The sequence below is a fragment of the Anolis carolinensis genome, chromosome 4 (genome assembly GCF_035594765.1).
Source record: "Anolis carolinensis isolate JA03-04 chromosome 4, rAnoCar3.1.pri, whole genome shotgun sequence".
Taxonomy (NCBI): domain Eukaryota; kingdom Metazoa; phylum Chordata; class Lepidosauria; order Squamata; family Dactyloidae; genus Anolis; species Anolis carolinensis.
In genome coordinates this window covers 255,834,289-255,847,848 of record NC_085844.1, presented here as the reverse complement: position 1 = coordinate 255,847,848, position 13,560 = coordinate 255,834,289, and the positions used below count along the sequence as shown (strand labels likewise).

The 13,560-nt window shown below is 42.9% G+C and overlaps 1 protein-coding gene across 1 annotated transcript; it reads left to right on the top strand.

Moving 5' to 3' along the window:
* The first annotated feature begins 1,454 nt into the window (after positions 1–1,454).
* ube2c (ubiquitin conjugating enzyme E2 C) lies at positions 1,455–12,506 on the top strand. Its single transcript, XM_062979278.1, has 6 exons — positions 1,455–1,648; positions 1,761–1,788; positions 8,441–8,527; positions 8,848–9,052; positions 10,311–10,370; positions 12,302–12,506. Exons 1-6 carry the CDS (start codon positions 1,554–1,556, stop codon positions 12,358–12,360), a joined length of 534 nt encoding a protein of 177 aa, XP_062835348.1. The 5' UTR covers positions 1,455–1,553; the 3' UTR covers positions 12,361–12,506.
* The last annotated feature ends 1,054 nt before the right edge of the window (positions 12,507–13,560 follow it).

Genomic DNA, 13,560 nt, shown 5'->3' with positions numbered 1-13,560 from the left:
CTGGTGTGTTGTGTTCCAGAACTTTGTCAGTCTGGATCCGGAAGTCCCACAGAATCTTTGCGTGCTCATTTCCCAATACTTTTGCAGGTTTGTGATCCCACCAGTTCTTTGCTGCTGGCAGGTGGTACTTGAGGCATAAGTTCCAAAGGATCATTTGGGCCACATAGTTGTGCCTCTGTTTGTAGTCTGTCTGTGTGATTTTCTTACAGCAGCTGAGGAGATGATCCATGGTTTCGTCGGTTTCCTTGCACAGTCTGCATTTTGGGTCATCAGCTGATTTTTCAATCTTGGCCTGAATTGCCTTTGTTCTGATGTCTTGCTCCTGGGCTGCAAGGACCAGGCCTTCTGTCTCCTTCTTCAGGGTCCCATTCGTGAGCCAGAGCCAGGACTTCTATTATTATTATTATTATTATTATTATTATTATTATTATTATTATTATTATTATTAATTGCCTTTGTCCTGATGTCTTGCTCCTGGGCTGCAAGGATCAGGCCTTCTGTCTCCTTCTTCAGGGTCCCATTCGTGAGCCAGAGCCAGGTCTTCTCCTTGTCAGCTTTTCCTTCAATTTTGTCAAGGAACTTTCCATGCAATGTTTTGTTGTGCCAGCTGTCAGCTCTAGTTTGTAGTGCAGTTTTCTTGTACTGGTTTTTTGTCTGCTGTGCTTTGAGGAGTTTCTGATTTTTGACTTCAGTCAAAGCAGGTTCTTCACTTTGCTTCACATATTCTGCCAGGGCATGTTCTTCTTCTTTGACTGCTTGTTTTACTTGCAAGAGTCCTCTGCCCCCTGATCTTCTAGGCAGATAGAGCCGGTCAACATCACTGCGAGGGTGCAGTGAAGGATGAATGGTCATGAGTTTTCTTGCTTTTCTGTCCAAATTGTCCAGTTCCACCTGTGTCCAATTTATAATGCCAGCAGTATATCTTATGACAGGTATGGCCCAGGTGTTTATGGCCTTGATGGTGTTGCCTCCATTGAGCTTGCTTTTGAGAATTTTTCTGACCCTTTGTGTGTATTCTTTGCTGACCACAGTATTATTATTATTATTATTATTATTATTATTATTATTATTATTATTATTATTATTATTATTATTAAAGGCTGGATGGTCATTTGTTGAGGGTGCTTTGGTTGTACTTTTCCTGCATGAAGGCAGAAGGGGGCTGGGCTAGATGTCCTTTAGAAGTCTCCTCCGACTCTATTACCATTCTATGATTGATTGTACAACTAAATAACAGGAGGCAAGAGAGGGCCGTGGTGGGCCCAGGCCTGCTGCTGCTCCGACCACAGCCCCGCGCGGCCCCTTTAAGGTCCCTCCCTTGGCCAAGCCACGCCCTCCCGCGCCTCGCTTCCTCACCCAATGGGAAGGCTCCGCACGGGCTCCCGCGGTCAGTTTCCAACGCCCCGCCCCGCCCCCGCGCCGCCATTGGTCCGCGGGGACCCGAGCGGGGCGCTGATTGGCCGCCAGGCCTGAGCTTTGCAACATTCAAACTTGGAGGCAGCGGCAGGAGCAGAAGTGAAGGAGGAGGAGGAGGAGGAGGAGGAGGCGGCGGCATGGCTTCGCAGAACACGGACCCCAGCGGGACCCCCGCCCCGAGGAAGGCCGCCGAGGCCGGCAGCAGCGCCGCCAAGGGCTCCGTCCGCAGCAGGTGAGAGCGGGGAGGGCCGGGCAGGGCGCCCCGGGGCATGTGCAGAGCGCCCAGAGGCCGCGCCGCGCCTCCCCCCCCCCCCACTGACCCTCTCTTTGGTCTCTGCCCGCAGGCTGCAGCAGGAGCTCATGGCCCTGATGGTGAGTCCTGGCATGCCGTATACTACTACTATTATTATTATTATTATTATTATTATTATTATTATTATTCACTCTATTATATCGTCATTGTTATATATTCCCCCTTCCCTCCCTCCGGGTGTTTTGGACTGCAACTCCCACTGGCTGCTAGGAATTCTGGGAGTTGTAGTCCAAAACACCCGGAGGGAGGGAGGGAGGGCCCGAGTTGGCCTAGGCCCTCTCTAGGCTGTATTTGTATGTTTATTAATTATTATATCTATATATATAAAAGAGTGATGGCATCACGGCAATTCACAAAACAGCAAAAGTACAGGCCCCCCAAACTCAAAATTTGACAACACAACCCATCATCCACGCCTCAAGGTTGATACAACAAAAAGAAAAGAAAAATAAAGTCCTAATTAGAGAGAGAGGAATAATTGCTTTTATCCAATTGCTGCCAGTTTAGAGGGCTAATCTCTGCCCACTTGGTTGCCTAGCTACCCACTCAGACCAGGGGACAGGCAGATTTAGGCCTCACTTAGGCTTCTTCCACAGATTATCTAATTTGCACTGGATTATATGGCAGTGTAGACTCAAGGCCCTTCCACACAGCTATATAACCCATTTATAATCTTATATTATCTGCTTTGCACTGGATTATCTTGAGTCCACACTGCCATATAATCCACTTCAGTGTGCATACTAAACATAAAGACAACCATACAACAGACATTCAATACCACCACAACCTCAACAATTTCTCACCAACACCACCAGACAACGCCACAGCAACGCGTGGCCGGGCACAGCTAGTTAATATTATATAACTATTTTATGCATATTGATTATTTAATATTATATATATATATATATATATATATATATATATATATATATATAAACTTATTATATGTAATTATTAAATATTTAATAAATGTATATTGATATGTATTATAATATTTGTTTACTTACATCAATGGGGACTCAAAGTGGTTTCCCAACATAATTATGGCAAAATTAAATGCCATTACATACAAATACAGTAGAGTCTCACTTATCCAACATAAACAGGCTGGCAGAATGTTGGATAAGTGAATATGTTGGATAATAAGGAGGGATTAAGGAAAAGCCTATTAAACATCAAAATAGGTTATGATTTTACAAATTAAGCACCAAAACATCATGTTAGACAACAAATTTGACAGAAAAAGTAGTTCAATACTCAGTAATGCTATGTAGTAATTCCTGTATTTACAAATTTAGCACCAAAATATCACGATATATTGAAAACATTGACTACAAAAATGCCTTGGATAATCCAGAACGTTGGATAAGTGAATGTTGGATAAGTGAGACTCTGCTGTACTTCTTTTCTCCCCCCCAATGGGGACTCAAAGCGGTTTCCCAATATAATTATGTCAAAATTAAATGCCTTACATACAAAGACCTAAAAACAATAATAGTAACATACAATGATTAAATCATAAAACAACGACATCGTTTAATATTAAAATGCTGAATTAAAAACATACCAATACAGTAGAGTCTCACTTATCCAAGCTAAACGGGCTGGCAGAACCTTGGATAAGCGAATATGTTGGATAATAAGGAGGGATTGAGGAAAAGCCTATTAAACATCAATTAGGTTATGATTTTACAAATTAAGCACCAAAACATCATGTTATACAACAAATTTGACAGAAAAAACAGTTCAATACGCAGTAATGTTATGTTGCAATTACTGTATTTACGAATTTAGCACCAAAATATCACGATAGATTGAAAACATTGACTACAAAAATGCCTTAGATAATCCAGAACCTTGGATAAGCAACTGTTGGATAAGTGAGATTAAGTGTAATAATATCATATAATAATTAAATCAGGGGTCCTCAAACTTTTTAAGTGGAGGGCCGGTTCACAGTCCCTCAGACTGTTGGGGGGGGGGGGGGGCGGACTATGATGAAATAGTCCAAAATTAGGATTGTTGTTGTGTGCCTTCAAGTCATTTCACACTTACCTCAAGTCTAAAGTTTAGGACAGAGGCCAGGTCAATGACCTTGTAGGGCCTTAGTTTGGGGACCCCTGATCTAGACAATCTCATAAGACCATAGGTAAGCAAAGAGACCTCCAAAGACCATCTAGATGGTCTCATAAGACCATAGGTAAGAAAAGGGACCCTCAAAGGCCATCTAGATGATCTCATAAGGCCATCAGAAAAACATAGATAAGGAAAGGGACCCCCAAAGGCCATCTAGACAATCTAATAAGATCATAGGTAAGGAAAGGGGCCCCCAAAGGCCATCTAGACAATTTCATAAAATCATAGGTAAGGAAAGGGACCCTCAAAGGCCATCTAGATGGTCTCATAAGGCCGTAACTAAGCAATGAGACCTTCAAAGACCATCTAGACGATCTTATAAGGCCATAAGTAAACAAAGAGACCTCCAAAGACCAGGTAGATTTAGGTCAACCCTAAGTCTAAAGTTTAGGACAGGGGCCAAGTAAATGACCTTGGAGGGCCGCATCCGGCCCCCGGGCCTTAGTTTGGGGACCCCTGAATTAAATCATAAAACAACATCACTGCATTAAAAACATACCAATATAACATTAAAGTCACACATTTATTTATACATAATATATATTATTTATTATTACTTAATTATTAATTGTAATTATTGTATATTAGCTTGGGGACCAGGCATTGTTTCTTTTTTGATGTTAAGTAATATTCGTTTGGTAATTTGTAACACTTTGGTCTTGTACTTTATGAATGCTCCTCTTACAAAATGCATAAGGAGGTGGGTGAACTACAACTCCCAAAATCGTGGGTCAGTCCTCCCCAAACTCTGCCAGTATTCGTAGTTGGTCTTCTTGGGCCTGTGTGCCGAGTCTGGCCCAGATCTGTCACCAGCGGGTTCAGCGTTCTCTGAATACGGGTGAACTATAACTTCCTGATGCCAATGTCAATCACCCCCAAACCCTGCCAGTATGCAAAGTTGGCTGTGTTGCCTCTCAGCAGTGGGCGGGATCATGCAAATTCCGCACCAGTGGAAAGAGCAAGGAACCCTGGGAGGTGTCTGTGGTGGAGGAAAAACAGAAAATCCAGAAGGAAATTGTCCCTGAATGACAGCCTTCACTTCACTGTGGTGTTTGTGGAGGAGATTGGCAGGGCTCTTGGACATGTTCATGGCGCTCTCACTAACCTGCAATGCCATTGGATGGAGGGGCATGGCTGTCTCCTGCTTTGTAGGAAGTGTAGTCTGTTTGTGTCAATGTGAGCGGACACCCGTGCCCCACAACACATGTTCACTTTTATTATGTGTATAGATAGAAGATAGACAGATTATTATATTATAGCTCTTCTCTTAAATGCAACCCAGAGCAGCTCAACTCTTATAATAATAATTCGGCCGTCCCTCCAGGTGTTTTGGGCTGTTGCAGTCCAAAACACCTGGAGGGCAGGCTGAAGTTTGCCCTCGCCTGCGCTATGCTGTGTTTGCATTATTAGTATTATTACAACTCCTATAAATCATGGTGAATTCTCACCAAACTATAGGCCAATGATGAGCAACCTTTTGTGCTTGGTGTGTCAAAATTCACCAAAAAACCTCGCATGACTTGGGTGGTGTGTCACTTCGAGAAAAAAACAAACATAATTTTGCAATATGTATAGTTTAAATAACAAAAATGTATAACTGTAATACAGTAGAGTCTCACTTATCCAAGCTAAACAGGCCGGCAGAATGTTGGATAAGCGAATATCTTGGATAATAAGGAGAGATTAAGGAAAAGCCTATTAAACATCAAATTAGGTTATGATTTTACAAATTAAGCACCTAAACATCGTGTTATACAACAAATTTGACAGAAAAAGTAGTTCAATATGCAGTAACGTTATGTTGTAATTACTGCATTTACGAATTTATCACCAAAATATCATGCTATATTGAAAACATTGACTGCAAAAATGGCATGGATTATCCAGAGGCTTGGATAAGCGAGGCTTGGAGAAGTGAGACTCTACTGTATATAACTTTATTTAATAAATCAAAAACTATTTCCTACCATTATTTCCATATACAACAATCTATGGTACCTCTTGCAATTTCCACGCTGATTTCTCTCTATTGTAGTTTCAGTGTAGTCATGAATAATGAATAATATAATAATACTGTAATATAATAGTAATAATATGATAATATACTACAGTAATTATATATATGTGTGTGTGTGTAATGTGCATAATTCCCATGGAGTAAACAACAAAACCACTGGACCAAATCACACCAAATTTGGCCACAAAAGACATTAGTCATCCAATCAATCTGCATGCGGCAGCATGTCAGCAAAAATGGCTAGGCGTGTCAGTGCCGACACGCGTGTCATAGGTTGGCCATCACTGCTATAGGCTAAAACCTAACCCTAAAGCCAGCATAATAATAATTATTTATTTATATTATGACATTATATTATATATTATCATATTATATCTCTTCTCTTTAATAAGACTCAAAGCAACTCAACTCTAATTGTTGTTATTATTATTATTATTATTATTATTATTATTATTATTATTATTATTATTGGCTCAACACTCAGAACTCATAATAATAATAACAGGGTTGTTGTGCATTTTCCGGGCTGTCTGGCCATGTTCCAGATGCATTCTCTCCTGACGGTTTGCCCACATCTATGGCAGGCATCCTCAGAGGTTGTGAGGTATATTAATTAATACTATTTTTGAGGATTCTGGATGAATGAATTTTAATCTTGGACATTCTTAAAATTTTATATAATGTGATTTTATTTTGTAATGGTATCTGTTTTATATGAACTGTTGTTTTGTAGATTGTTTTATATGAATTGTTGTTTTTACATTGTTTTTAGGCATTGAATTTTTGCCTATTTACTGTAAGCCGCTTTGAGTCTCCTCGGAGAGAAAGGCGGGGTAAAAGTGATGTAAATAAATAAATAAATTTTATTATGGCTCAGTTCAGGGTACAACAGAGTTAAAACACATAGGTCAGAGCCTAAGACTATTAAAGCAAATACAGTAGAGTCTCACTCATCCAAGCCTCGCTTATCCAAGCCTCTGGATAATCCAAGCCATTTTTGTAGTCAATGTTTTCAATATATCGTGATATTTTGGTGCTAAATTCGTAAATACAGTAATTACAACATAACATTACTGCATATTGAACTACATTTTCTGTCAAATTTGTTGTATAACATGATGTTTTGGTGCTTAATTTGTAAAATCATAACCTAATTTGATGTTGAATAGGATTTTCCTTAATCCCTCCTTATTATCCAATATATTCACTTATCCAAGCTTCTGCTGGCCCGTTTAGCTTGGATAAGTAAGACTACTGTATAATCAAAACGTAGAACCAAACCGCCAATCTTAATAAAATGTGTATTTCAATCCACAGTGGGAAGGGGTTATAATTAGTATTCATTTATATTATTGTATTATATCTCTTCTCTTAACTGAGACTCAAAATCCAGCTGGAATCCTGCCGGAAGTGAGAGAGGCCTTGAATTGTGTTTTAAATTTCTGGCGGCTGGGATCTCTTTCCGGCGGGTGCCTCCGCCCGCCCTTTAAAGCCACCTCTGGAAGAAATGCAGTTTGGCCCCTATGTACTGCCTTGGCTCAATGCTGTGGAATGCTGGGAGTTGTGGTTTGGGCAGAGAAGGCTTGTGAAACTGCCACTCCCAGCATTGAGTCAATATAACTGGTGCAAAAACAGCTTTCGTTTTACATTGGGAAAAGAGGAAGGAAAACCTTCAACGCAAGGAAGGACTTAATGTTTATTTCCTAACTAGTTTGGGGACCCGGCCTTGCCCAGGTTATTTCAAAAAGTCAATTTTTTCATTGTACATTTTTTTTCATTGTACAAAATGCATGAGGTTGTGGATGGTGGGTGAACTACAACTCCCATCATGCCAGGTTAACCCCAAGAAACGTCATGAGTACATAATGTTTGCTATGTTGGGCACGTTTGCTCTGGGTGATTCATGGGTGGGGTTGAGTGTACTCTCTGGCTATAGGGTCACCTACACCTCCCACTGCAGTGAGTGTCCCCTCAAACCCCTCCAGTAGGTTGAGTGAGTCATGGGGGTCTGTGTGCCAAGTGTGGTCCAGGTCCACCATCAGTGGAGGTCACAGTTTCCCTGGTTGTGGGTGAACTACAACTCCCAGAAAGAAAGGTCACTTCCCTAACCCCTCCAGTCATAATTTCAGCATATCAAGTCTGGTCCAGATCCATCTTTGGTGGAGTTCAGAGTGCTCCTTGATTGCAGGTGAACTATACATCCCAGTACCTGCAATTCCAAAATGCCTAGGCCAATTCCCATCAAAACCCACCAGTATTCAAATTTGGACCTCTCAGGTATGCATGTCTCCTTCATAGAACCACAGGGTTGGAAGTGGCTCCCAGAGGCCATCTAGTCCAGCCCCCTTTCGCAATCGCTCCCTCCCTTCCAGCAGAGGGTTCTTTGGGGCTGCTGGGCTTTGCAGTCCCGGGAGGGAGGCACAAGGGGCCGCCCTTGCAGCTTCATCCGGCCCAAAGGAGCATCAGTTATGCGCCAGGGATCTGGACCCATACACACCCTTCCTCTCCCACCCCCCACCCCCCACTGACCTCTTCCATTCCCGGCCCCACAGATGTCTGGGAACAAGGGCGTCTCGGCCTTCCCGGAGTCGGAAAACCTCTTCAAGTGGATCGGGACCATAGTCGGAGCGGCCGGGACGGTGAGTGGGGGCCCTTCTTTCCTTCCGGACAGGGGTGGGCCTTGTTATTGGGCATTAGGTGCATAATAAATGTTATTCGCCCCCCAAAGTCTCCCCAAGAGACCCACACCCCCATTATTTTGGATCAGGTTCCTTTTGCCCCAAAACACATTGGAGAATCCACAACCCCAATCCGCTTGCCTGTCCCCAAACGCCCCTCCTTTCAGCTGCGTCCTGTTCCAAATGCTGGCCCATTTTGTCCTGATGACGACCCGCCAAGGTCACCCGGTCTCCTCCTCCTCCTGACCGGTCGGTCCCCTTTGCCCCCCGTTCCGCCCCAGGCCTACGAGGGTCTGCGCTACAAGCTGTCCCTGGAGTTCCCCAGTGGCTACCCCTACAACGCGCCCTCCGTGCGGTTCCTGACGCCCTGCTTCCACCCCAACGTGGACCTGCAGGGAAACATCTGCCTGGACATCCTCAAGGACAAGTGGTCCGCCCTCTACGACGTCCGCACCATCCTGCTCTCCATACAGAGCCTCCTGGGCGGTGAGTGTGGGGCGGGAGGCCCCTTGGGCTGTAGGGTGGGGGGCTTTGAAGACAAGGCACATTTGCAATACTCCCTTCAGCCACTAGATGGGAGCCTTTCCATCTCAAAAGTAAAGCCTAGGCCAGGGGTCCCCAAACTAAGGCCCAGGGGGCCCCAAACTAAGGCCCATGGGCTGGATGCGGCCCTCCAAGGTCATTTCTCTGGCCCCTGTCCTAAACTTTAGACTTAGGGTTAACCCTAAGTCTAAAATATCTTGAAGGCACACAACAACAACCATCTTAATTTTGGACTATTTCTTTTTTTTTCTTTCTTTTTTAATTTTTTTTATTATTTTAGAAATTATAACAGACATTCATGAAAGTGAAAAACAAGAAGTAAAATAAAATACACACACATAAAAAAGAAAAAAAATACAGAAAGATATAAAGATTTGCACTGTAGTGTACAGCCAGCGCTTGTTACACTAATGGATATTCGCAGAGTGGTTGTACCGTTGTTATACCTTAACTTATCCTTGTCCCCCAAACCCCTCACCCAACCCCCTAGACCTCCGATACCCCTCAGTAATTATCACGTAACTAACCATCAACTACCCATGTATCTTCTTTTGCTAAATCCCCTTTATGGTAGTCATCAAATCTACCTTTGTCCAATTTTGGACTATTTCATCATAGTCCGGCCCCCTAACGGTCTGAGGGACTGTGAATCGGCCCTCCACTTAAAAAGTTTTGAGGACCCCTGGCCTAGGCATTTGCAATACTCACTTCCGCCACTAGATGGGAGACTTCCCAAAGCAAAGTATAGGCTAAGCTTTGCAATAACACCTTCAGCCACTCAGTGGCAGGTTTTTTTTAGCCAAAGGGAAGGCTGGGTATTTGCAATGCTCCTTTCCTCACAGCGTTCCATTCTGAGCCCATTTTTGCTGGAAATCAATCAGCATGGCCTCCTCAGAGGCATGGTTGCTGCAGTGCCGTTCCAGGCATGGTAACACGCAGCTCCCATTGATGGCCCTCTTCTTGGCCTGCGGAAGCGATTGGCGAGGGCCAGCCCCTCCCTGTGGGCCCTCGGTGCTTGCAGGGAATGAGCCCACTCCCCACTGCCTTCCGAAGCTGCCCGGGGGGAGGGGGGGCTTCTGGTCCCTGGAGATGGAGGGAGTGGAGGGGGTTCCCTTGGAGAATTGATGGAGGGTCCCTTGGCCTCTGACTGGGGGGGGGGGTGTCCTGGACTGACCCCTCTTTCCTTTCTTCCTTCTCCCAGAGCCAAACACGGAGAGCCCGCTCAACACAGAGGCCGCAGAGCTCTGGAAGAACCAGCCAGGTGAGTCCTTGCTCCGGAAAGGGGGGGGGGGGGGTAAAGGGATTCAATGCCCTGGAGCATGTGCAAAGAGCAGCTCGGTGATTTTTTAAAATGTCTTGAGCTGCTTGATGCCTCAATCGAGAGATAAGAGCGGGATATAAATGCAGGGTGTCCCAAAAGTGGTCGTGCAGAGCGGAAATGGCGCATAGTAGCTCAGTGGGCCTTTATTTACAAAGGTTTACGTAGTGTTTCCAAAAGCATCGCAAAATATTAAAGATATATAAATAAATAAATAGGAGAAATATAAAAATATTTGTTATTTATTTATTTACCGTGTTTCCCTGAAAATAAGACAGTGTCTTATATTATTTTTTGCTCCCAAAGATGTGCTAGGTCGTATTTTCAGGGGATGTCTTATTTTTCCATTCACATTTATTGTTGAACAAAAAAATGAACATTTATTCTATACTGTACAGTAGTTGTCATCACAAACCAACATAACCAAACCAGACAAACTGTGACTTCTGTCAAGAATTTCTTGTTACTACCATTATTTCCATGTACAACTGGTATGTACATTTACCAATCCGTCATGCTCTGATGTTTTGTTTGGCGGGCGCCGGGCATGCTTCCAAACAAAAACTTTGCTAGGTCTTTCAGGGGAGGCCTTATATTTAGCAATTCAGCAAAACCTCTGCTAGGTTTTATTTTTTGGGGATGTCTTATTTTTGGGGAAACAGGGTAGTTCCCTTTTTATACCCCGAAGGGGACCCAAGGCGGCTGTACATCTAGGCAGCTACTGTTTCTAAAACTGAGTCTGAGTCCCGAACAAGCCCAGATCTGGTCACGTGGTCCCATAGCATGGCCCCTCCCACAAAAGAGTTAAGGAAAACTGCACACCGATACACACATATACAATACAGTACGCAATCTGAAATAGCTACATACCGTGTTTCCCCGAAAATAAGACAGTGTCTTATATTAATTTTTGCTCCCAAAGATGTGCTAGGTCTTATTTTCAGGGGATGTCTTATTTTTCCATGAAGAAGAATGCACATTTATTGTTGAACTAAAAAAATGAACATTTATTCTATACTGTACAGTAGTTGTCATCACAAACCAACATAACCAGACAAACTGTGAATCCTATCAAGAATTTCTTGTTACAGTAGAGTCTCACTTATCCAACGTAAACGGGCCGGCAGAACGTTGGATAAGCGAATATGTTGGATAATAAGGAGAGATTAAGAAAAAGCCTATTAAACATCAAAATAGGTTATGATTTTACAAATTAAGCACCAAAACATCATGTTAGACAACAAATTTGGCAGAAAAAGTAGTTCAGTATGCATTTAATGCTATGTTGTAATTACTGTATTTACAAATTTAGCACCAAAACATTATGATAAATTGAAAACATTGACTACAAAAATGCGTTGGATAATCCAGAACATTGGATAAGCGAGTGTTGGATAAGTGAGACTCTACTGTACTACCATTATTTCCATGTACAACTGGTATGTACATTTACCAATCCGTCATGCTCTGGTGTTTTGTTTGGCAGGTGCTGGGCATGCTTCCAAACAAAAACTTTGCTAGGTCTTACTTTCGGGGGAGGCCTTATGTTTAGCAATGCAGCAAAACTTCTACGAGGTCTTATTTTTCGGGGATGTCTTATTTTCGGGGAAACAGGGTAACAAACAACAACTGGAAATAAACTCATACTATATTTCATATATTTTATGTTAATTTTCCCTATGTGTGGTGATTTTTGGGGCACCCTATATTATAATAACCACAACAATAACAACTTCCAAGTCCTGCTCCAGGCACTTTGGCCAAACTTTGTGAAAGGGGGGAGACCGCTTTCTTAGGCTTTCCTTTGGGGTGTGTGGGGTGCGCACTGCAGGAGGCCCGCGATTTCACCTCTTCCTTTCTTTCCTTCCCTGCAGCTTACAAGAAACGCCTCCACGAATCGTACGCAAAGCATACGAAGAGCCAGGAAAGTTGATGAGCCCCCTCCCCTCCCCCCCCTTTCAGAGGGGTGGGTCTTCCCTAATCCTCCTCCCCCCGCATTCTTGTATCATAGACTGTTTTTAAATTTATTTTGTGTTTTCTCCCTCCTTTTAATGTATGAATAAACCCATTTTAAGTGTCCGCGTTTCTGTTCTGTGCTTGTTGGGTTTGTTGGGGGCCAGGACCACCCCTCCCCTCCTCAGACCCCCAAATGGAGCAGAGGGTGGTGAAGGTGGTCCTGATCCTGCTTTCATCTCTTGGCCGAGACTCAAAAGGATTCCTAGGATTCGCAGCAAAAGGCCATTGAAGCTGTTCTGCGTCCTAACAACACTCACCGAGTTTTGGGTCATTTAGATTGAATTAAATTACCATATATACTCAAAGATAAGCCAAGTTTTTCAGCCCTTTTTATGAGCTGAAAAAGCCTTTCCCGGTTTATAATTGGGTCAAGGTCAAGCCAGCAGTGGAGCCTGGAGACTATTGCTTGCAATATATGAAAGATTTCTCTCTCATCTTACCCTCCCTTATCAGTGTTTACTTTTCCAAAGCCTCCCTCGCTCTTAACTAAAGGAATGTTTTGAAAAGGGAAATATGCCCTTGCAAGTCAGGAAGAAGAAAAATATAAATCCATTAATCTTATAAAAACATTTTCCCCTGAAATATTTAATCTCTCCTAGAGATATATAGGCATTAACCGCCGGCATGCATTTGCAATCCCTATGTACTTATCTATGTATATACATTAATTTTATATATGAATTTTCCCCTCATGTTTGCAGGTCTTTGCAAATCCTATATACATATAGATCCATGTACCTGTATATCTGTATCCATATATATGCATCATTTAACCTACTGATGCCTCGATTAATGTAATTTTATTAGGATCTATTTTTATTTGGAAATTTACCAGTAGCTGCTTCATTTCCCACCCTCGGCTTATACTCGGGTCAATAAGTCATCCCAGTTTTTTGTGGTAAAATTAGGTGCCTCAGCTTATATTTGGGTCGGCTTATACTCGAGTATATACGCTAATTGAAATTGAATCCAGACAAGACAGAGTTCCTTCTGGTCAGTCGCAATGCTGCACAGGGCACAGGGTCACAGCATGTGCTGGATGTGCTGTGGAATTTCGTTTGGACGCGGGTGAAGAAAGCAGACTGACAGCAGAAGTTGTCTTCAAGATAGTTTACTT